The sequence below is a fragment of the Micromys minutus genome (assembly GCF_963924665.1).
Source record: "Micromys minutus genome assembly, chromosome: 12".
NCBI classification, from domain to species: Eukaryota; Metazoa; Chordata; class Mammalia; order Rodentia; family Muridae; genus Micromys; species Micromys minutus.
The window spans coordinates 16,552,413-16,576,612 of record NC_137981.1 but is presented as its reverse complement, the minus strand read 5'-3'; the positions used below and the strand labels follow the sequence as shown (position 1 = coordinate 16,576,612).

Genomic DNA, 24,200 nt, shown 5'->3' with positions numbered 1-24,200 from the left:
TTTTGTAAATATGTTAGTCTTTTTACAGTAGAACAAATGACCCTGATCCTTTGCCACTGTTTTGCTGTAGGTGCCTATTTGGGTATAGGATTCCACATTCTCAGTGCCTGCTGATGGTTCTTCCATCTTAGTGAATGCACACAGTAATTACAGTGATTAGCCATTCACAAAGATGAGGTCCCCCATTGTACCCCTCATCTTTATGATCTGAGTCTCTGAGAGTTACTGTGAGAAACAGAGCATCGCATTTGGGTTGGTATGTGAAAACAGACATGTCTGGTGACAAACGTCCCCATACCACCTTGAGAAATCTGTCCAAATCATCTTAATTCTAATGTTCTATTAATTTAATACGCATTGTCTAGTTGAAGTCAAGCAGTCCAGAATCTCTCTTCACAACAGAACCATAGTACAACATGACAGTCAAGCCCGGACTCCTGGATTTTATAAGCTTTGTTAGGGAGACAAAGGATTACCATCCAGATATAATTTTTTCCATTGCTACCTATGCCAACAAGCAGTTGAATGCACAGGTAGATTTTAGCATCTTAGAAACTCACTTTCACCTCAGTTTAGGTCTAAATGTGGTTTATTCATGTTGTTCTACTAAATTTCTAGCAAAGGTATACCCTTGAAGCTCGATATCAGAGACTCTTCGGCTCCTTGGCTTTAAGAAAGGATATTTGACTTGAGTTCCTCACTGTCCTTGCAATCTTATTACCGTTCTTTCTTCCCACATATTTATATTAGTGTCAAGTACTCTCGTGTGCCTCTGTGATTGCCTGGACAGGATGGTGTATTTCTGTACTTCCATATTTTTTCTGTCTGTACAGGAACTTGTATGAATATAGATTCAGAACCAGACAGGTCTGAGTTCAACAGCTGAATGTAACCACTTACTAGCCACATAGTCTTTGGCATTAAAAAACAAACAAAAAACATTTTCTAACCATTTATTTCTAAATTTATAAAATGAAGACATGACGTCAGTCACTTGGAGTTAGAACTGGGTAAGATAAATTGAATAAAATGCTTATTACCATTCCCTGCCACTTACGTGAGAGATTAGCATATAAATATAAGACTAGTATCTCACCAAGGTTGTTAGGAAAGAGAAAAGTGCAGGGGAGGGTGGTGCAGTTTACACAAACGACCTGTGAAAGTCCACAATGCAGGCACAGGAACCAATGGGTGTCTAGGTCAGGTCTGGTTTACTTCCTTGGAAGCAGTCTCTTTCCTTGTGTCCATCTATGTCCAAGAACCTGGACATCCTGCCAAGTACCTCCCACACTCCAGTCCTCACCTGAACAATATTACCTATTTTTTATCTCACAAAGACAACAGTTATGTTACATGACATCGTACTAGGCTGTTGTTGGCTGTATTAAGTATGTCAACCCTTGGCAATGCCATCTTGAAAAAGAAAAAAGTCCCGAGGAGAAGATCAATGTTAAAGGAACATAATTAAAATCACTCAGTCTTATTCAATGTGAATCATTTAGGGGATGTGTTATGGAGAAAACCCTAAAAAATACTATGCCATCAGATAATTTTTATCATGTGCTTACAGTAATGTTGGCTTTTGGCCTGGCAGCAGGTCCCCGTGAGTTAAGTCTCTGAAACTAAACAGACAATTGACCCTTGAAAGATGCCCTCCGACTTGAACTTACGAGGCCTGGCACACTCACACCTGCATTTCCCTTTTGAGATGTGTCCCAGAAACCGTTAGTATTTGTCCCCAGCTAGAACACGAAAGGGATGTGAGGCAGGAAGTGGTTTAAGTTCCTCAGTTAGTCCCTAACTTCCTTCCTCTTCTTGTCAACACAGTTTAATTTTTTTCCCTCGCATCCAAAGACGTTTAGTTATTAGTTTCCAACATGTTAAAATACAAAGAAGACAATAACTACTCTCCAAGTGCTCATCACATGTAATTTCCATGATCAGCTTTCTTTGTGGCTTGGCTAAATGCTCTCTGAGGCTCAGTCATAGTGACACTCAGTGATAATCTATAGGTGTGTTGGTTGAGATATTCTCCAATTGTAGGTAGAGTTTGGCCTTTGACCTCACAGAGTGGTCTACAGTACAGCAGGGGCTCATCTTTGACCTCAGGAACCAGAGTGCCTGTTTCGTGGGCACCACTGCAGGTGTTTCATACAATCTTTGTTCTCAGAAGCTTAGGTGCATATGAAATATAGATGTTCCATGGCTAGGTCTAACTACAGAGACCAAGATCTCCAAGGTATGTGTGCCGGGAGTCCATAGGACCCGAGAGTCACAGGTTAGAGTTCTCTGAAACTCATACAGGCTGCTTAGAGTTGGTTCGGGTCTTGAGTGAACTTGGGCATGGGATGGCTACTGAGGAAGAGTCTCTGTAATCTCAGCTACTCCAGAGATAGAAGCTGGAGGATAAAGACATCAGGTTCATCTTGGCCTTAAACAGCTCAAGGCCCACCCTGGCAACACTGAGGTCTGTCTCAAAACAACAGCATAAAACTTGGATTGTTTCTTTATCTTCATAGCGGATTCAGCTGTTTGCCGCCAAATCTAACATCCTGAGTTTGATACCTGGGAACCATTTGGTAGAAAAAAAGAACCAACCTCTGCAAGTTGTCCTCTGACTTCTACACTCACTCCATGGCACATGTATACTCACATGCATACACATACTAAATTAGTAAATGTGGTTAAAATATTAAGTAATTAATTTCATTAATTTAAATAACAGCCAGTTCTCTTATCCACTGAGCCATCTTTCCAGGCCCGCAGGCACTAAGCTGTTCTTGCAACTATGTTTACAAGGGAAATTGGTTTATAATTCTTCTTTGTTAGGTATTTATGTGGTTTGTGTATCAAGGTAACTGTGGTCCCATAACATGAATTGGGCAATGTTCCTTCTGTTTCTATGGAATAATTTGAGGAGTGTTAGCATTAACTCTTCTTTGAAAGTCTGGCAGAATTCTGTGCTAAAATAATCTGGAGTGGGGATGTTCTGTTTGGAAGACTTTTAATGACTGCTTCTATTTCACTAGGGGATTATAGGTCTGTTTAAATTGCTTATCTGATCTTGATTTTACTTTGGTAAATGGTATGTATTTCGGAAATTTATTTTCTTTAGATTTTCAAATTTGCAGAGTGCAGGTTTTTAAAGTATGTCCTTATGATTCTCTGGATTTCCTCAGTGCCTGTCATATCCCCTTTTCATTTCTGATTTCATTAATTTGGATATTCTTTCTCCATCTTTTAGTTAGTTTGGATAAAGGTTTGTTGAGTTTATTGATTTTCTCAAAGAGCCAGCTCCTTGCCTTATTGATTCTTTGTATTGTTCTTTTTGTTTTTATTTTATTGATTTCAGCCCTGAGTTTGCTTAGTTCTTGCTATCTATACTTATTGGTGTGGTTTCTTTTCTTTGTTCTAGAACATTCAGATGTGCTATTAAGTTTCTAGTATAAAATCTTTTCTATGTTTTAAATGAAGCAGCATTGCTCAGTTTACTTAATGCTATGAATGTACCTCTCAGAACTGTTTTCATTGTGTCCCATAAGTTTTGGTATGTTGTACATTTGCTTTCATTCAATTTTAGAAATCCCAACTGCTTTCTTAATTTCTGTCTTAACTCATTTTTCATTCTGTAGAGAGTTGTTCAGTTTCCAGGAGTTGAAACTTTAATCTTTGATGGTCAGATAGGATGCTGGGTGCTATTTCAAAGTTTTGTATTTATAGAAATTTGCTTTGTGTCCAAGTATGTGATCAATTTTAGATAAAGTCCCATTAAGTTCAGAGAAGGTATATTCTTTTGTGTCTGGGTGAAATGCTCTGTAAATATCTGTTAGGTCCATTTGGTTTATAATGTCTGTTACATACAGCATTTCTCTGTTTAACTGTTGTCTGGATGACTTATCTATTGGCAAGAAGGGGATATTGAAGTCTCCCACTATCAATGTGTGTCTTAGTTAGGGTTTTACTGCTCTAAACAGACACCATGACCAAGGTAACTCTTATAAGGACAACATTTAATTGGGGCTGGCTTACAGGATCAGAGGTTCATTTCAGTATCATCAAGGCAGGAACATGGCAGCCTCAAGGCAGGCATAGCATGGGATGAGCTGAGAGTTCTATATCTTGATCTAAAGGTGAGCAGCAAGAGACTGTCCTCCAGGCAGCTAAGGGGAGGGTTCCAAAGCTTGTCCCCCAGTGATGCACTTTCTCCAACAAGGCCACACCTTCTAATAGTGCCACTTTCCATAGAAGCCAAGCATATTCAAACCATCACAATAGGTGAGGGTCAATATTGATTTAAACTGTAGTAGTGGTTTTTTTTTTTTGTTTTGTTTTGTTTTTTTTTTTACAAATTTGGGTGCCCTTGTGTTTGGGGTACACATCTTATGAATTAAAATGTTAGCTTGGCCTATTTTCCCTCTGACTAGTAGTATCTTTTCTGATTAGTTTTGGTTTGTAGTCTAAAATGCCTACACCAGCTTATTTCTTAAGTCCATTTTCTTGGGGTTTTTTCCCCCCAACCCTTTACCCTGAGGTAATGTTTATCCTTGATGTTGAAATGTGTTTCTTGGGTGCAACAGAAAGATGGATCCTGATTTTGCATTCATTCTGTTATTCTGTGTCTTTTTATTGGGTAACTGAGTCCATTGATATTGAGAAATATCAATGACCAATGATTGTTGAGTCCTGTTATTTTGAGGTGGTGGTATGTATGTAATTCCGCTGGTCTAAGATTATTTATTCTTTGTATTTTTATAATTGTAGTTAGCCTTAGGTTGAAGTTTTCCCTTTAGCATTTTCTGGACAGCTGGATTTATAGAAAAATATTGCTTATGTTTGGTTTTATCATAGAATGTTTTCTTTTCCCCATCTATGCTGTTTGAAAGTTTTGCTTGATGTAGTAATCTGATCTGGCCTTTGTGGTACCTTAGAATCATTAGCACATCTGCCCAGATTCTTCTGGCTTTTAGAATCTCCGTGAAAAGTCAGGTATAATTCTGATAGATCTGCTTTTATATATTACTTGTTCTTTTCCCCTTGCACTTTTAATATTCTTTCCTCCTTGTTCTGTACATTTAGTGTTTGGATTACTGTGCACTGAGGAGAGGTTTTTTTTTTTTTTTTTTTTTTTTTTTTTTTTTTTTTGGTTCAATCTATTTGGTGTTCGGTGTATTTCTTGTAACTCTACAGGCATCTCCGTCTTTATGTTAAAATATTTTTCTCCTAATATTTTGCTTAAAATACTTCTGGGACCTTTGACCTGTGTCTCTACTTCTTCTAGTCCTCTGTTTTATGAACAGATTTGGTCTGTTGATAATGTCCCAGATCTCCTGGGTGTTTTTCGTCAGAATATTTTTTCTTTAGATTCAACATTTTCTCATGTATCTATTTTTTTCTATTGTGTCTTCAATATCTGAGATTCTTTCTTCCATCTTTTGTATTCTGCTGGTGAAGATTGTCTCTATAGTTTTTGCTTGAAATCTAAATTTTTTATTTCCAGAATTCCCTCAGCTTGGATTTTCTTTATTGATTTTATTTCCTTTTCTAAGGCTTGAACACTTTTATTCATTTCTTTCCACTGTTTGTTTGTATTTTCCTAGATTTCACTAAGGGATTTCTTTATTTTTCTATAAGGACCTCTATCATATTCATAAAAGCTATTTTAAGGTCTTTTTTTTTTTTTTTTGTGGTCCAGCTATGTTGGAATACTCAGGCCCTGCTGTGGTAGTGTTGCTAGGCCCTAGTGGAGACACATTTGCCTGGCTGTTATTGATTGTGCTTTTACATTGGCACCCAGGCATCTGGAATTGGGAAGATTATAGTTGTGGGTGCTAATATCTGGGTTTGTCTTTGTAGAGTGTCCTGAAGCTGTTTGTATTTTAATGTTAATTCCACTTCCCCAAGAAGGGCTGCCTAGTCACGTGACTCCAACTGAACCTCCCCATTTTAATTAGTAAAATAAAGGAAAGCCAGTGACTGGGCGGGGCAAGGGAGGTAGAGAGGTCTGAGGAGGTCAGAGGACAGAGGGGTAAGGTTGTGGCAACATGAAGCTTCCCAAGGACCAGATAGACCCAGGTGATATTGATTGGTGTTAAAAAGCTATGAACATAAAGGATTTTACAGGTCTAATACCTCATATAGAAGGGCAGTTTGTATCTTTGTCTATTTGATGTAATCTTGTTGTGTAGAGAGTTTGTGGATTGAGAGTTGAACATATAAAACCTGTATGAAAAGCTATTGGGCTGTAGAGTTGTGTTTGTGGGATTTTGGAGTACAGAAACACCCTGGGATGGAGGCAGAGAACAGGTGGTAGTAAACCACCAAGGGAAGGGAGTTGCACAGACAAGTTGGGTGGTGGTGACAGCTTAGACAGGGTGCCAGAAGTGCGCGTGGCTCCATATCGGAGTCAGGCATGAGGAGTGAGACCTCAGGGCCGGTCAAGAGATAAACAGTTCTTTAGTTTTTAATATTTACTGCAACATGTCTTTGTTGGGTGGGTGTTTTGTTCCTTTCTTTTTGTTTCCTCTCTGGATTTTAGAAGAGTCTGAGAGCTGTGAATAGTCTGATAGGAAATTTTCTGTGAAGCTTAGTAGTTGTGGCCACTGGCGATTCTAGGTAAATGTGTTTCTGGGTATTAGGAGCTCAGCTGATATGTTCTGAGGGAATGCCTGATAACGTTTGAGGCTGGAATAATGGTATTAGTTGGGAGAAGGAAGGTTGAAAGAGAAGAATCTTCCTGCGACACTAAGGATGGGGTCAGAGAGGAAAGGGAGATCAAAGCAGATGTTCTGTTACAGAGCTGGGGAGGAGACTAGGGTATTGGATCTAGAGGAGCAGAAGGAGAGGTGAAGATCAGTAATCAGCCCACTTCCTTTCCTGTCTAAAAAACAATAAACAAAGAGTTACCAAACACCTTAAACTGCTGTTCAGAGCTAGGCAGCATGGTCATAGCGCACACCATTAACCCAACCACTTTCTTGTTGGCCCTCAACTTCAACTGCAAGATGGTTGGTCACCCTCCAAACATTCATGCATTCCCCCCCGCCCCCACCAAGGAGAAATAGAGGCTGTAAAATGTTCGGGACACCGCGATTCACTGTTTGTGGGAGCTCCTGCTGTAGACTTTATGGGTTCTTGAAGTTTCTTTGGCACAGGAGTGAAGTGGCTGTGGTGTGCTTTGTTGTTTATGTGTTATTACCAAAACTCCCCCGACAGTACAGAAGCTTCCAAAATCAGTCACAGAGAAAGGACAAAACAGTTTAGTGACCCCTCAAAAAGCAATCGTCTGCCAAGTGAACCCGGGTCTGAATAAGTGAGAAACCAAGTCAGAGGAGCTGCAGAGATTAGAAAGGGTCAGAGAGGATGAGGTTGAGGGCTTGTGTTCTATGAATCATGATCAGGTTTACGGGAGTTCACTCCACAGATGTGAGTGGTTACAATAATAACCAAGCCTGGCCTCACAGTACTTTCCTGTAATCCCAGTACTGGGAGGCTGAGGTAAGAGGAATGACACAAATCCATGGCCACCCTGGGCTACACAGTGAGATCCCATCTCCAAAAGACCAAATAAGTCATTAAATAACTTTAAAAAAAAGAGTCAACTTATGCATCTCAGATCGTTTCTGTCCTTGGGGGGTAACCAAATGTTTTCTAGAGCCATGGGAAAAATAACATGGACTTTAGGCAGGTAGTATAAGATGTTGGCACAAAACCACAGTTCTCATCTTGAAGGGAATAAAAGGGCCATGCGGAGTGACTGTAGCCCAGGAACACAGGTTTGGGTTAGTCCCAATTCCGTTGTTCCAATGTAAAAGCCGTTTCTTGAACTTGGTAGTTTTACAGGATAATTAAAACCAAGATGAAGGCAGATTTAAAATGCATCGGTGGGTACCCCGGGGGGCGGGGGCAGTGAGATGGGGGAGCCTTTCACAGGTGGAAGATGCTATCTGATGACGTCCTTAGCTTTGGGGTTGGTAGAAGGCAGTGCCCTGCTAAGTTAATAGATTCCAAAAGGTTTCTCTTAGTCACAGAAGTTAGGTTCAACACAGATAAAGGCAAGAAATGGCAGTTCTCGAAGACTAGAACTGGCTCAAGATGACGTAATAGGTAATTAGCCTGTGGACCTGCAGCATTCCAGTTTCTCCACAGTGCTACATTTCTAATCAGTCAATCTCTGCAGACACAGCTTCCGTTCAGATTTTGTTCTCAAAGGCTAGGAACACCTGACAGGGCAGGTGCCCATCCCAGCCCGCCATATTCTGCCTATGTGGTTTATACAGTTCACTGAACATCTCACAGCTTCAACTTATAAAACTGGGGGGATAATTCTAACCTTCCCTGGTAAAGAGGTCCAGAAAGTCACATTTTCACATGTCTGTGAAAATGAACTAAAATGGAAAACCATCTATCTAATTCCTCAGACGTGAACAGCTCCTTCATGTGAATTACAAAAAAACAGGGCTTTTTCTCTGCCCAAGGAAGACTTTGTGCCGGTTTTATGCAGTTAATTTAGCAGAGAGCAGATGAGGGTTTAGTCTCTACTTAAGCTTTTGTTTTTGTAAGTTTTTGGCCACTTACAAATGAACCATGGCTCAAGAGGCAAACAAACAAAACCACTAAATTAACAAACAGTAAAAACCCCAGAAATCCTGTAGACAGCTCAGACTGCCAATTGTCACCCCTGCACAGTGACTACAGAAAATACGAAGCTCAGGGTGGATCTGGAAATGACCTTTGTCTTATCAGTCCCCAGATGATCTGAAATCCAGCTGGAGTCTCTATTGTACACGGTGAGCTGTTTTATTCCCCACATGTAGGAGCTGATGAACTGTTCTGCCTTTCATGAGCCAAATAATCACATTTACAAAATCTGAATTTTTTTCTCCCACTGCAAATAGTCAGATGTTATACTTGTAAAATGTGAAAAGCAGTAGTGAAAGATGACGTAAATAAACATAAACAAGGTGACAGAAAATACCAAGCCAGAAGTGAGAGGAAAGGCCGTAAGGCAGTGCGTGTAGAAAACAAGACAACCAGACTTAGAACGCGGGCACAAGGTAAGACTGTGGAAACCGCAGGCCAGTGGGCAGAACTCAGTAGAGCGAGATAATGGAATAAAACTGTCTGCAGTTCCCCTGGTCAGATAGGGGACACTTCCTGTCATTTGCCTAAATTGCTGTACTTCAAAGTGTCTGTGGGAGCAGAGAGACAAATTAGCACAGTGTGTTTATTCTGTTGCTGGGAAGGAAAGGAGGGGAGAGGAGTAGGTTCAGGAAATCCAGCTGTGTTTAAAAGCTCTCGGCACACAAGGAGAGAGCTACTTTTATGGACAGCAGCTTCTGGGTACCGCTCACAGAGAAGAAAGTTCTAAGAGAGCAGAACCGGGGGCATAGACTATCTAGAGCTGCTCGCAAGGATAGGTAAGCCACAGCAGGGTCGGCACCTCAGAGGGCAAACCTGGGGCCTCTCGAGTGCTGGACAAGATCTCTATCAACCGAGACACACCCACAGCCCATTTGCTTTCATTCTCTTGACGTTTCTTTCTCTACTTCAAACCAAAAACAAGCGCTGGCAAGTTTTACTAAAGAAACCCTTTCCTGGCTTATCTCATCAGTCCGCTCTGGCAAGCTTCTAATACCGCCAGGTCACTCGAGTCGCTGACAGCCGCTGCGCACACTCTGAGGCATTTCCCGCATGCGGTTGCCACTATAATGAAGGATGCTAGATTTTGGCCAAGAGTATACAATTTTATTTCAGATTTCCTTAGAGCGGGCTGATGGTTGAGCAGGATGGCCAGCCATGCCCTTCCCTTGAGCCCTCGGCTTCAGAGTCTGCGCACACACAGCACGGACGTTCCACGTTTCATAACAAGTTGGAGCCCAGAGCTGTTGACTCCAAAGACTCTATCTTCTTTTCAGCTACAGCTCCCAGCCTTAGCTGTGGGATGGCCCCCAATCAAGAGCAGCTGCCAAAATAGCGGGAGAATGAGGCCACACTGCGTTTCTTCCCTAACTACAAACAAATTCAAATGACTAGGTGTAGCAGAGGCCTGAGCTATGATCGAACCTTTCTGAAGCTTTACTTTAAGAGTGAGAATGAACCTATTCTCTTTTTTTTCTATTTATTTTTATCCCTTTTGGGGGGAGAAAGGGTAAGAATGACAAGCAAAATAAATCTGGGATGAGAATGGACACATTGCTAACCAGAGCAGAGTTTTCCGTACGAGTGTCTCTGTGCTTGCTTAGCTATCCTTTGGTAACTTAAGTGTAATTTCTGATTAGGAATTAACAGCGTTTCCTTGTTCATAAAGTCACTTCCACTGGTCATGTTCCAATCCTGCTGGCTTTGACTGGGGCCGGAGTTTATCTCTACATCACTCCCTCATTTCCCTCCTCTTCTCCAGGCAAAATGAAGGTGACGCTGGTGCATCTGTTGTTCATGATGTTGCTGCTGTTGCTAGGCCTAGGGCTGGGCCTGGGCCTGGGCCTTCACATGGCTGCTGCCGTCTTGGAGGATCAGCCACTGGATGAGTTTTGGCCCAGTGACTCCCAGGACACAGCTGAGGCCACTGAAGAGGGAGAGGGCACCAGGACTACAGAAGCCCTGGCACTTGGCTACAAAGAATTGGTACAACCTGTCTGGCCGGAAGAGTCTGTCCTCAGTGAAGATGAAGTGGGGGGGAGCAGGATGCTGAGAGCTGAGCCCCTCTTTCAGAGCAAGCAAGAATACCTTAAGTTTGACTTGAGTGCCAGGGACTGTAACACCCTGATGGCGCCCAAGATGAGGCAGCATAACCAGAGCTGCATAAACCAGTACACATTCATCCACGAGGACCCAGACACAGTCACAGCCGTCTGTAACAGTCCCCTGGTTGACTGTGACCTCAAGGGGGGCAAATGTCACAAAAGCCCCCGGCCTTTTGATCTGACTTTGTGCAAGTTGGCCAAAGCAGGCCAAGTCACTCCCCACTGCCACTATCTGACTTACATCACGGAGAAGGTCATCATCATAACATGCAACGACATGAGACAACTGGAGGCCAAATGAAGCAGCGCTCGCCACTTCCTCCTCTTCGTCTCGTTCCCTCTCTCCTTTTGCTGATGCTTCTGTCCCCTCCTTGCGTTCCATAACAGTAGAGAAAATCCTGGGGGGTGGGGGGGCGAGAGGACAGACCGTTGCTCATCTTTGTCTTCTGGAAATATACTTATGCTTTGCATTGGGGGAGGGGTCATCCAACTTGTATTTTTGTCCTGGGGATCAGAAATAGCAAAATTATAATTCCTTACTTTCTCCTGGATATCTTTCACCTTCAATTTCTGGTCATCAGCCTGATCCCTGGGCTGAGTACACATTGGATGTGGACCAGGAGGGTTTAATGCCTCCTTTACCCCCCTCCTTCCCTGCTACCTACCGGGGGCCTCTACCTGCCAGCTATATGTGGTAATGGGACTCCTGGGCCCTGTACAATGCAACACACTTCCCTGCTGCAGATGCAGCTATAGCGATTCGACCCACGACTGTGTCTGGAAAGCCATGTTCTTAGGCTTCTTTTCCCGAGCCTGCTGTAAGTTGGCGTAGGGCATAGGCCTGAAAATCAAGTGCTTGAAATAAGAACCCATCTTTCTCACCATCCCATCCCTCTCCTCCTAAGGTCTTCAATTCTCCAGATTTCTTTAGCCACTAAGTCAGCTAGCATATAGTATTATATATAGATACCGGACAAGCAGATGTTGGTCCCATAGACTCAATCTGGCACAGGGAGTTTGAAGTTAGGTGGGAAAGTGTAGATTTATGTTAAGGCATTACATGATTGGACAGGGAGAGGTAGGCAGAGAAAAGGAAGGAAATCGGAAGAGAGAGAAAAAAAAAATCAAGATGAAGCCGGAGAAAGCAGAACTGGATTCTGACTGGCAATAGGTAGATAAAAATATTTTAAGGGATTCTATAGGTCTTCTATCGCATATAGAAGGGCAGTTTGTATCTTTGTCCATTGTATGTAATCTTATTGTGTAGAGGGTCTGTGAACTGAGAGTCTATCATATAAACCTGTTTAAAAAGTTAGCAGGCTTTGAAGTAATGTTTGTGACGGGTGGTGGAGGAGAGAAGACGCTGGGGCGGTAACTCCACCGGGATAGAGGCAGTAGTGCAGGTGGAGTGAACGGCCTGAGAAGGGAATCGTGTGGAGGAGGCATCATGCAGACCGAGTGAAAGAGTCTGTGTGCCCAGCTCCATATTAAGCGGCGCCTTCAGAGTGAGAAAGAGACAAGGCAGAGTCTATTAAATATTTACTGCAACAGGAAAGGAAGAGAAAGGGAAGGAGAGAGATGGAGACAGAGAAAGAGACAGACAGAGACACAGAGAAAGAATGTGTGTGTGATGGTTATTTTTTTGGTTGTCATCTCAATTACATCCAAAATTAACTACAACCCAAGAAGCTGGGTATACCCGTGAGAGGTTTTTCTTAGTTAAATCATTTGAAATGGGAAGAGCTACCTTTAACCTGGGTCTTTTGAGGTGGGAAAAGCCACTTTTGATCTAGGCCACATCTTTTTGTGGCAGCCTACAAAGGGCATGGAAGAAGGGAATTCTTTCTTTGCCTGCTTGTCCTCACTCTTGCTGGCAAGTTTGAATCTTCATTGGCATTAGAACTTCTTCAGGATTCCATGTATGCTGAAGAGCATCTTAGATGTCTAATCTTGGGATTGAAAAATGACTGGACTCTGGGATGTTTTGTTGATAACTGCCATCGTTGGACTAGCTGGAATAAAGCCTGAGTCAAGTCATTCTAATAAGTCACACACACACACACACACACACACACACACACACACACACAAACATACACACACACATACTATATATAAAAAAGATTTTGGGAATTGCCAGATCAGCACTTTCCATTATCCTGCTTCTGTTTACTTTACTTCAACAAGATTTAGTCAATTTTCTCTTACAGTCATGAGATGCCTGAGAACTAACTTAAAATAAGGAAGCATTCACTCTGGGTTCTCTGGAAGAGCAGCAAGTGCTCTTGGTTACTGAGCCATCTCTTCAGCTCCCACAGTTTTGCTTTTTTAAACTCCAAAAGATTCCAAGTTCCAAAATCACGGGCCTCAATTCTTCTGTTAAGGGACTGTCAACATACACATATTATACAATTAGCCTTTGAAGAATTTGTTTATATTTGATACTATTTGGGCCATAAGCATCGTGGAAAGAGCTTAAAGATAGGTTTCTCCCATAATCTTCATCAGTAAATTTACAGGTCATTGATCATTTATTTAGTGGTTATTTATCCAGCACCTCCCCAGAAGTCACAGTAATTACAGTGACACATAAACTCACTTGGAGAAGTGACATTTCTGTCAAGCACTACATAAGCATTTTAAAGGTCTCCAAGTGACTTCTTCCTTTCTAAGACACAGGGCGAAAGTACCATTGTATGTCAGGCACATTAGCTGTCCTACTATGGGTAACTTTTCTATTGGTATAGCAAAATACCTAGAGCTAAGTGTTTATTTAAAAAAAAAAAAAAAAAAAGGTTTATCTAGTTCACAGTGTGGGAGACTGAAAACCCAAGTTTGGGTGTGGTATTTGATCTGGGTGTGGTATTTCATTTGACTGTGGTATCTGAGTGAGGGTCCTTCATCATCTCAGGCATTTGAGCACTTGTTCCCCAGTTGGTGACACTGTTCAGAGAGGTTTAGGTGGTGCAGTCTTGCTGGAGGAAGTCATTGGGAGTGTGATTTAAGAGTAAACAGCTCATACCACTTCCAGCTTGCTTTCTCTCTTTCTTACTCATGGTTGAGAACGTGAGCTCTCGTTCTCCGGTTCTTGCTCCTCCAACCATATCTACTGTTTACTGCCATACTTGTTCCCCTCTGGAACTGTAAACCCCAATAAACTCTTCGTTATGTAAGTTTCTTTTGGGTATGTGTTTTATTATAGCAACCGAAAAGTAACTAAGACAATGGAAACTCCATCCGTTCAGCCTCTGGTGAGGACTCCTTCAGTTGGGTTACAACATGATAGGTGATATCATAGTACAAAAGAGAGAAACATAATCAAAGACAGGAAGCTAGAGACTATGAAGGAGAAAGATTTGCTCCTTTATAACAACCCATTCTTATGAGAACAACTCTTGCAGTAGTCAATTAAAGTTATCAAACTGACCTGGTGACTGTGGCACAAGTTCCTCACTACCCACCCCCATGTTCTGGACTTCCAAATGAAAGACAGACAGACAGACAGACAGACAGACACACACACACACACCCTTATATTTAATATGCTTTAATCAGCTCAATGGCTAGACCACATCCAAACGTCGATTTGGCTAACACCTCCCCTCTGATATACCTGAGTTATTACTTACTAAAATTTATATTCCATCTATGTTGCCCTTGACCCAGTTGGGGACACCTGGGGTTGCTCTTCCCTGGCTCTTACAAGATTATGTTCTCTCCTCTGCACCCCTCAGACCTGGTCTTCTTTCCTGGCATGGCATTTCTAAATCCTCCTTTCTCTGTTGGTTCCCTTGCACACTGGTCCTTCTAGCTCTTTCTTTTGTGATGTCTATGGCTGACCACTCTGGGATCCCTCTTAGGGACCTTCCTGAGCAGTCTTACTATTGCTTGGATCAATTTTTTCCCATTTACAGTGTCACAGTTATTGTAAACCATTTGCTTAGTCTCCAATAACTGGGACTGTAAGACCCAAATCGAGTCTTATCTATTTGAGGCTCCCATGAATGAGACGAGAGATCGGGAAGCAATGCAAAAGCAAGAAGTTTATTCATCCAGTGCACTGGGGTGGCCTACATCCAGAGGAGAGGCGACCCAGAAAGACTGTTACAAACAGTTTTAATACTTTTTAGGGGTACAGATTACATCACCAAGGTTGTAATTTAAATTCATGGTCTAAGCATATTGATCTGTAAATCTATTGGTTAGTGAGCATATGCGTCAGGACCCTAACTGGGACTCTCCAGAGGGTCAGATGGCTATGAGTCAGCACATTTTACGATTCTCCTGAGAATTGTTTATTCAAGGAAGTCCCTTAGGCCAAGGCAGGGTGGGTCACTGGGCCATTGTTTCTACACAGGTGGGTGATAATTTTTTTACTTCTTTTAGGACCTATTCATACACTCAAATGCTTTTAACTTCTTAGGTTTCTTTCTAATATCTAGGACTGACTATATAACAAAATCAATATTAGTTGCTCACTGGTTTTCTGGCATATCTGGGTCAATGGGAGTGCTCCAGGAATCTGTCAGCTGATTCTTAGGACTGTTCTAAAACCCTGCCCCACCTACAGCTGCCTTTAATCCTTCTAACAAGGGCTGGCAGAAATTGACCAGAGCCTTCTTGGTTGGTGGTGGAGGGTCCTAGTCAGAAAAGGGAAAATCTGCTCATTGAGGGGATGCATTGATGTATAATGTAAAAAAGAAAAGATGCCATCCTGGGTTTTGGCACCAATGTTAGTTAAAAGATGAAGGCGGGGAGGGGGGGTTATGGTCCATGGAGGTGCAGTGAAGTAAAGGGGCAAGAAAGATGCCTGGGGGGGGGGTGGCCCATGTTGGGAATCTCTTCTCCCTGAGGGACCAGACACACGACTGTATAGTACAGAATAGTTTATTCAGGTCATAAGGAGGAGTTAAGAGAGTAGTAGAGGCAGAGAGGGGGTGAGAGGGAGAAGAGGAGGAGTAGAGAAGTAGAAGAGTAGAGGTTGGCCATAAGCATGTGGAGGGGGGGGCAAGAGAATGGGAAGAGGAGGAGCAGGGGGACAGCAAGAGGGCAAAAGAGAGAAAGAGGAGGGGATGGGCAGCCCCTTTTATAGTGTCAGGTAACTGGGGCTGAGTACACCTGGCGTTGTCAGGTAACTGAAGGGTGGGGTTTACAGAATCCCAACATGCATTGTCCTCAGGTGATCCTTTGCCTATTTCCTCCTTCCCTCCTTCCCTCCCTCCCTTCCTTCCCTCCTTTTTTTTTCTTCCTTTCCTCCCCCTTTCTTCTTTTTCTGTCAAGACAGGGTCTCTCTGTGTGTCCCAGGCTGTCCTAGAACTTGCTTTGCAGACTAGGCTGAAGGCAAACTCAAAAATGTGTCTTTCTGTGTCTCCCAAGTGCTAGGATTAAAGATGTGCACCACCACCTGGCCAGATAGTATCTTGTGTGTTTTCAAACGTGGTCTTGTCCCAATCCTCAGCCATAAAGTAGGTGACCAGGGGCTGTCCGTTTTCATCCCGATGGCTGGTGAGCGTGAAAGACAGACATTCTGAAAGAGACTAGGGAAAGCTGGAGGTTTTCTCAGCTTTTCAGATCATTGGTTGAAAAGAAACCATACACCGTGAATATATTAGAAGGAGTTTTCAGGTCTTGAGCCTGCTGGGTGTACTTCCCTTAGAGAAAAAATGGGGGGGGGGGTTGCCTTTACTCAGTAGAGCTACTTCCGGGTGTGGAGAGGGGGCAGAATTGGAAGAGACTACCTCTTAATCCTGTGCATGCCCAGAAGTATTTCCCCTTCATGGCCATGGCCAGAGTCTGTAAAATCCAAGTTTTTTCTCCTAGCCCCAGGCTCCCAGAATAATGACTCTGAGAGTCACATATTTTTACAAATGCCTAGGCCATAAGCTTTGGCTGTTCCCCCATTAGAACATAACTTAATATCTCTGTAAGGGTTTGAAAATCACTGAAGGGAGACCCCAGACTCAAGTAGTAAATAAAAACAAAGTGTATTTATTCTGCAACTAGCCTGCTAGGGTCACCATCATTTCTGAATGGCAATGCTGAGAGGGACATTCAAGACCCTTTTATAACAGAACTGCTTAATTGTTTCTAAAATAAACAGACTTCTAGAATTTAGGGCACATTCCAAGGGGTTATAAAAACCATTAACTGAAGATTATACCACAGGACTACAGGTATAAAAACAGGAGATGAGATATTGACTGGACGTTTTTATATAAAACTTCAAGGACAGCTTAGTCATGGTCTTTAACTTTCTATGAGCCTGTAAGCTAGTAGCCAGATAATTGCTCCTAGTGGATATGTATGTAGACATTCTCTGTTATAAACCTCTTATTTAATTTATAGTCTGAATTTATGTGTAAAGTCAAACTGATCTTTTTGCCATGTGAACACATTCTCTGAAAGTCATACGAGTGTTGAGAACAAAGGACAGGCAGGCCTCCCTCCCCTTCTGTTTCAGAGACTCAGAGACAGTGCAATTCCCTGTTAAGACTTTACCTACCCTCTAGCTGTTCTCACCATGAGGCCTCCAGTCCCAGAGCAACAGTGGGATCAACTGTGGAAGCAGAGAACCTCACATCCAGGATAGAGAGCAAATGGTCCATGGTCTATATCTGAGTGGAGACAAAATAGAATGACTCTTCAATCCCATTTATTCTAACCTAAGTTCTGCCACATGGCTGCTTACCTCTGCCCAGCTTTCGGGCTTCTGACCTTCTTCATGTTCCCAGGGAAATCCTTTTATACTTGGCTCTATCCCAGAATCCTGTTTGTCTACCGGATGTCCCACCTCCTGTTTCCTGCCTCAGCAACAGGCCAATCAGGTGTTGCATCCATACAATTCACAAGAGATTTTTTTTTCTACAAAAGTCCATGCTGGGCATAGGAATGGGAAGTCAGCATCTGCTGTGGGGATGAAAGAACCCACTTCTTGTGGGTTTTTCTGGTGACCTGGCCAAACCAAGAAGATTTGGGTCCCCAACAAGAGGCACAGGTCTGTAAACAAGGATATGGGTCTTGTTCCAGAGAAAACCAATGGTCAATATAGGGAAATTGTCTGAGGTGCTGGAATCTCCAACCATCCTGTTCTAGATGGACACACACACACACACTTTTTTGAACAATGCCCCTGGAAGTGACAGTCTCATCTGTTGAAGGTCAGACCTTGGTCTTTTTCTGCCTTCTGTCTCATTATGCTGCCTCAGAGGACTAACACCCATCACCTAACTCCAGTTCATCCCTAAGAATCAGCACCTCTGCCCCTCAGTAGCCTCAGAAATGAAGTCTTTTCTTCTTATTCTATTCTTTTTATTTATAACGTATCTGTTGATTTTTGCATTAAAACAGATTGGCAGACAAACTCCCTGTTCCACCCCACTTTCCTTGCTTTTAAAGCTGTATTTCAGCTCACCTTTCTTGGCTTACTAGTATGATAATACGTGAACATTTTGGCATGTTTTTATTGTGTGTTTTTATGATGCCTTTTTCATGTTTTTATTGTGCCTGTTTTAGTCTCCTTATGCCTTTTCTGTCCTGTCTTTCCCCAGGGCTTGCTTCTTCAAAAGGAGTCAGAAGAGGAGGAGAAGGGAGCTCCAAGCCAGGCAGGGATAGAGGGCGAGCGTGCAGATCCAGGCTCACGTTCCCCACCTCCATTGCCTCTTTGATAACTAACTCAGGAATTCTGGAGCCCGAATTGCAAGGCACAGACTGGGACAAAGATTCTTGCCTCCAGACAAAAGCAAGATTTAACTACCCCACCCCCACCCCCACAACAAGAAAAAAGCTATACATTCTGGAGAGCAGAAGCAAAAGAGAGTCCAGCAAACTGCAGGTGGGGAGAGACCCTAGGAGGTGATACTTCTTAGAAAACCCAAGATTGCATTTTCAGTGCCTATTTGAGCTCTGACTTAGCTTTGACTTAAGAGTTCCTGTTTTAAAAATAAAACGATCCTTATCATTCCTTTCAATCATTTTACAAAGCATATCAACAGGCCTGGCAGAAATAGATATCCTAAAGAGACCCTTGTGTCCCACTTAATCTACCAGACTATCAAAACTCAGACAATGAACTCTGAAGAAATGGGTATTTCCCCCATGAATTTCATGCTCACAGAAGAAAAAGGTTGCAGCCAGAGATATGGCTTATCTCCCCTGGAAAGAGAAGTCACAAGATCAGACCACCCTACAGGACCAAACTAAAGCAAAGATACTGAGATGGGTCAGTGGTGGGCGGGACCACACTTTGACCTTCACTGCATATCTTTTTGTTTGTTTGTTTTTCAAGATCGTTTCTCTGTGTAGCTCTGGCTGTCCTGGAACTCAGAGATCGCCTGCCTGTTTCCTGAACATGGACCTGTGCAGAGCTTTTGGTGCCGCTTATAGAAATTTTGGCAAGAACTTGTCACTGGGCTCTGAGGAAGAAGTAGGATCTGATGAGAACATTCACATTTGGGCTGATCAAGGATTGAGGTAGATACAGCCAAGGAAGGTGAGACTTCCCTTTTGTCTTGGTAATCCTGTTAAGCCCCCAGACCTGGTGACTCTGGGGACCTCATTGCTTTGTTTGATTGCTACCTGGTGTGATCTCTTTGATCTTTACCTGGCTCACTTTGTCTTTGATTTGAGAACTGACCATATTCTTTGAATGGACCTAGACTGATATAAAAGCAGACAGGGAAAAAATAAAGCCGCGTCAGCCTCAGCACTGGCTGGAGTCATGTTATAATGATGTCTAATTGTCTTTTTGTTTTCAATTCTCACTCCCTCCCTCGAGACCTGGTTGACTGACTTAGCAGGCTTGGTGGTAGACTGTTTATCTTTTTTCTTTATTTAAATTTCAAGCTTTATTTCAGGAACTAAGACAGGTGCAGTGAAAGGAAAAAGAGATATCCAGTCATGAGAAAATCTAATCTCATCATACGGGGCACCAATGTTGTTAAAAGATGACATCCCAAGTTTCACCTCCAATGCTAGGAAAAGGATGAAGGGGTCGGGGAAATAGGGCCCATGGAGGTGAGGCGAGGCTTCTGGGGTGTCCATGTTAGGAATCCCTTCCCTCTGAGGGACCAGCCACACAACGGTATAGTATGGTATAGAACAGAATAGTTTATTCAGGTCATGGGGGGAGTGGTTAAGAGGCAGAGAGAGAGGAGAATAGAGAAGTAGAGGCCAGCCATGAGCACCTGGAGAGAGAGGGGGAAGAAGGGAAGGAGGAGAGGAGGGGTAAGAGGGAAAGAGCAAGAGAGCAAGAGAGAGAAGAGTGCAAGAAAGAGCAAGAGAGAGAGAGAGAGAGAGAGAGAGAGAGAGAGAGAGAGAGAGAGAGAGGAGGGGTAAGCAGTCCCTTTTATAGTGTCAGGTAACTGGGGCAGAGCATACCTGGCTGTTGCCAGGTAACTGAGGGGAGAGGTTTAAAGAATCTCAACAGTAAGATATCACTGAATCTCTTTGTTCCTCATCCCAAAGTGGTCGCACTGAATAAATCTCCTTTTCCTGCTTTCCACTATTATTTTGGCTCTTTTATCTGGCTTACTGTGTGTGGATGGGCAGCTGAACCTGGCCTGGGGCACAGGCTGTGATCCTAACACTTGCTGACAGAGACATTATGTATTTCTTGGAGTTTATTATTGCCTTTAAGTTTTCCTTCCTCCTCTTCCTCTTTCTCTGTAATCTTCAAATTCATGGATGCTCTTAATTAGAGTTTCCTAACAAGCCCTTTCCCTTTTGAGGAACTATGAGTCAGACAGATGCCCTGATAGGCAAACACACAGGGCAAGAAGTCGTGATTAGGTAAAAGATGGTAATGAAATGATTAACTTCCTCACTCTCCTGACCTGAGACAAAAACCTGGCAGCTTCAAACAAAGGTCTTTCTGTCCTCTCCAGTTCCCTAAGGCTCCCTGCTGATGGACTGACTCCCTGACTCTCCAAGTTCAAGGCTGGGTCAGGACTTGTTTACCCAATCATTGTGTGCCAATCAGGCATCCTGGGTGTTTTTAAACACTCCAACCTTAAAGATCTTTCAAGGACTTCACTCCAACCCCAAGCCTTCTAAGAGAAATGGACAGCTTTCCTGGGCTCCTTCCACCCTTTCCAGTGTGAGCGTGCAGGTGCGTGCACGTTTAACCCTAATTAAAGCCATCTTTACTGGCTGGTTCTGTCCACTGTGCTTTTCTAGGTCTGGCCCCCTTCCCCATCACTGCCTGAGACTCTCAAAATGTCTCCTACCTTTTAATTCTCTGCATATAAGAGAAGAGGAATCTTTGTCTGGCAGAGGAAGTGACTCAGATCCAGACCCCCTAGGCAGCATCACCAAGACTTTCACCAGAGGTTGCTTTCCAGTGGCCTCTGCAGGGGTGGGGGGGGGGTGGGGGTGGGGGAGAATCTGCTACACTCAGTTACTGTCCTCAGTGTTTTCTGGATTCTCTTCCTCACCTCTCCCCCACCCACCTGTTGATATTTCTTTTCGTGTCTACCCACCCCTATCCACGGCACATCTCCAAGTGAAGTTACGAGAACACGTGCTTAAGAGGAACATTTTGGGCATCCCTACACAGCTGAGGGTGTGTATACACAGTGACATTATTTATTCTGTTCAACTTGAGCGATAGTTTATCTGTTTATGGCATTGAGGACTGGTGACAAGTTCCTGCCATAGGACTGTGAAGATGAATTGTTTTACAGTCACTGTGACCCAGATGTCTGTGGTCTGTTGACAGCTGTTCTGAGTGGTGCTTTCTTTTTTTTTCTTTTTCTTTTCTTTCTTTTTTCTTTCTTTCTTTCTTTTCTTCTTCTTTTTTTTTTTTTTTTTTTTTTTTTTTTTTTTTTTTTTGGCAAGTTTTTCTGGTCTGTTCTCAGTTTTCAGCTCCAAGGATGTATGTGGTATGGGTCATAGGTCACTGTAGTAAATTTTAACTTAGAAACTCGGGTTTTCAGGTATGGAGACCAGTGAGAGGTTCAGTGGAGGAAAATGTTTGCTGAGGAAGCCTGGCCAGCTGAGTTCAGTCCTGGAACCCACAGTGGAACAAAGGAACCAACTAAAAACTTGTCATCTGACCTCCCTATGGGCACCATGACACATGTCTGCACACACAATAATGATTATAGACATTTTAAAAAATAATATGTATGGAAGCTTTTGTTGGTAAACTTTCGAGTTTTGTATGCCATGGTGGGCACATGGAGGTCAGAGGTAACTTTGTGAGTTAGATGAAACCCAGGTTCTCAGGCTCATAGGGAAAACATTTCTCTCCTCTCTCTGGAACACAGAAAAACATATTGGGTTCTATGGACTGCTTTTTATGTGTTCTTCAACATTCTGAAACTAATCCTTTCAGTGTATTCTAAACCCCAATAATAATCAATTATTCCCTCCTCAACATTTGTTTTCCAAGTACTTATTAATTTATTTGGAGATTGTTCGTATCTGTTTTATTACCTCGAAGACATATTTACACCACTATTTTTAGTCCTGCTCCTTGGTGAAAACATTTCCTAACTAGTACTTAACTCATAAAGGGTTAGGTACTCCCTTAGCCAATTCTTGGTTCTTAATCTAGTCTAGTCATTTATAATAATGGCTTAGTCTAGCCATTCGTAACAAAGTTCAGGGTAATTAGCTTCTCTGGAACTCAACAGTAAGAGACCTAATTGCCATGGACATAAGCCTGAAGATCGATGATAATACAGAGATCACCAGGGATTAAGATCTGGGACTCACAAGTCATACAGTGGTCACCGCCGACATAGGTGTGGGTCTAAAATGCAGTACACTGATTGTTGTTGAGTCATACAGTAATTGGCATTTTCGGCTTTGAGACAAGGGCTGGCTTTATATCCTTGGCTGGTCTTGAACTCAAGAGTATCAGCCTCCCAATTGGTAAGAGGTATACCCCATGCCTGATTTTCCAATTTTTTAAAAAACATATTTCCCCATGGTGTTTTAGAAGAACTGTCTTGAAATCAATAGAAACATTTTATAAACACTTGACCATTTTATAATCAGTAGAGACTGCTTTTGTTTCTCACTAAATCACATTTTTTAGCGAAACAATACAAACCAGTAAATTTAAATAAGGGAAGGCAAAGTGAAATGAAACAAAGACTTTTGTTTTTTGGTAGAACACACCACTTCTCAATCTAAGAAAAAACCCTTTCACGGTCTGCCTCACACTTCTGTTTGTGCCTCTGTGACGCCATGGGTTAATGGGAAGGGCTCTGGTTCTTTCTGTTACTCCTCAGTGCTCATGGGAGGAGCAGGCTGGTATTTCCACTGAACCTGCAACCCTTCTCTTTGCCCACCCCCCATCTGCTTCCTCGTCATTTTTCTTCATCTATTTCAGAAAGCTGTATCAGCTCTTTGAGTGTTTAATGTGCTCGACACACACACCATCTTGGCAAGAGTCTTCCCCTTAACTCATTTGTCTGCAACAAATGCCAGCAGCACACAGAGTGAGACTGTGGACTTCTCTAGTTTGGCCTAGTAAAATATATGGGGCATTGCTGGGATTCTGTAAACCCCACCCCTCAGTTACCTAGCAACAGCCATGTATACCCCACCCCTCAGTTACCTGGCAATAGCCAGGTATGCTCTGCCGCAGTTACCTGACACTATAAAAGGGGCTGCTTACCTCCTCCTCTCTCTCTTGCTCTCTCTTGTTCTTGCTCTCGCTCTCTTGCTCTCCCTCCTTGTTTTTCCTCTTCCTCTTCCCTTCCCCCATCTCTCTCCAGGAGCTCATGGCTGGCCTGTACTCCTCTACTTCTCTATTCCTCTCTTCTCTCTCTCTCTCTGCCTCTACTACACTCTTAACTCCCCCATGACCTGAATAAACTCTATTCTGCACTATACTGTTCTGTGGCTGGTACGTCAGGGGAAAAGGATTCCCAGCATGGACCTCACAGAGGCATCTTCTTCACCCCCAGGCCTCGCTGCACTTCCATGGTGCCTCTCTCTTCATCCTTTCCTGGGACCTCTTTTTTTTTTTTTTTTTTTTTTAACAAAAGGCATTTCTTTCTGAACAAAAGGCATTTCTTTCTGAACAGTGTGAACTTACCTTGTAACCCAGGCTTTCTCTCTCTCTCTCTCTCTCTCTCAAGATTTTTTAATTTATTATATATAAGTACACCTGTAGCTGTCTTCAAACACACCAGAAGAGGGCATCAGATCCCGTTACAGATGGTTGTGAGCCACCATGTGGTTTCTGGGATTTGAACTCAGGACCTCAGGAAGAGCAGTCAGTGCTCTTAACCACTAAGCCATCTCTCCAGCCCCCTAGCATTCTCTTGATGTCAAAACATCACCCTTCTTGAAGATATATATCTGAAGGAATAGCTGCATGTTTTTGCAAACACGTAGAGAACAGGCTTTGAGACCCTCTCCTTTTTCCATCTTGCTTGTCATTTTTGGGCAATTGCTGGAAGACAGTTGCTGTAGCCAAAAACTGTGCCCTGGAGTTTTTAAAAT

General features: G+C 42.8%; 1 protein-coding gene and 1 pseudogene across 2 annotated transcripts in view; both read left to right on the top strand.

Moving 5' to 3' along the window:
* LOC308428432 (large ribosomal subunit protein mL39-like) overlaps window positions 1-23,922 on the top strand; it is a 231,237-nt pseudogene extending 207,315 nt beyond the window's left edge. Inside the window, exon 4 of the transcript in view lies at window positions 23,869-23,922. The product of the transcript in view is annotated as a large ribosomal subunit protein mL39-like (transcript). The remainder of the gene's footprint in view (window positions 1-23,868) is intronic.
* On the top strand, window positions 9,322-11,043 carry RNASE10 (ribonuclease A family member 10 (inactive); the record flags this gene model as incomplete). The annotated part of the gene is given in 3 exon segments (XM_080926888.1): window positions 9,322-9,386; window positions 9,388-9,416; window positions 10,400-11,043. Coding segments are annotated over 3 exon segments (738 nt in total).
* Window positions 23,923-24,200: the final 278 nt, after the last annotated feature.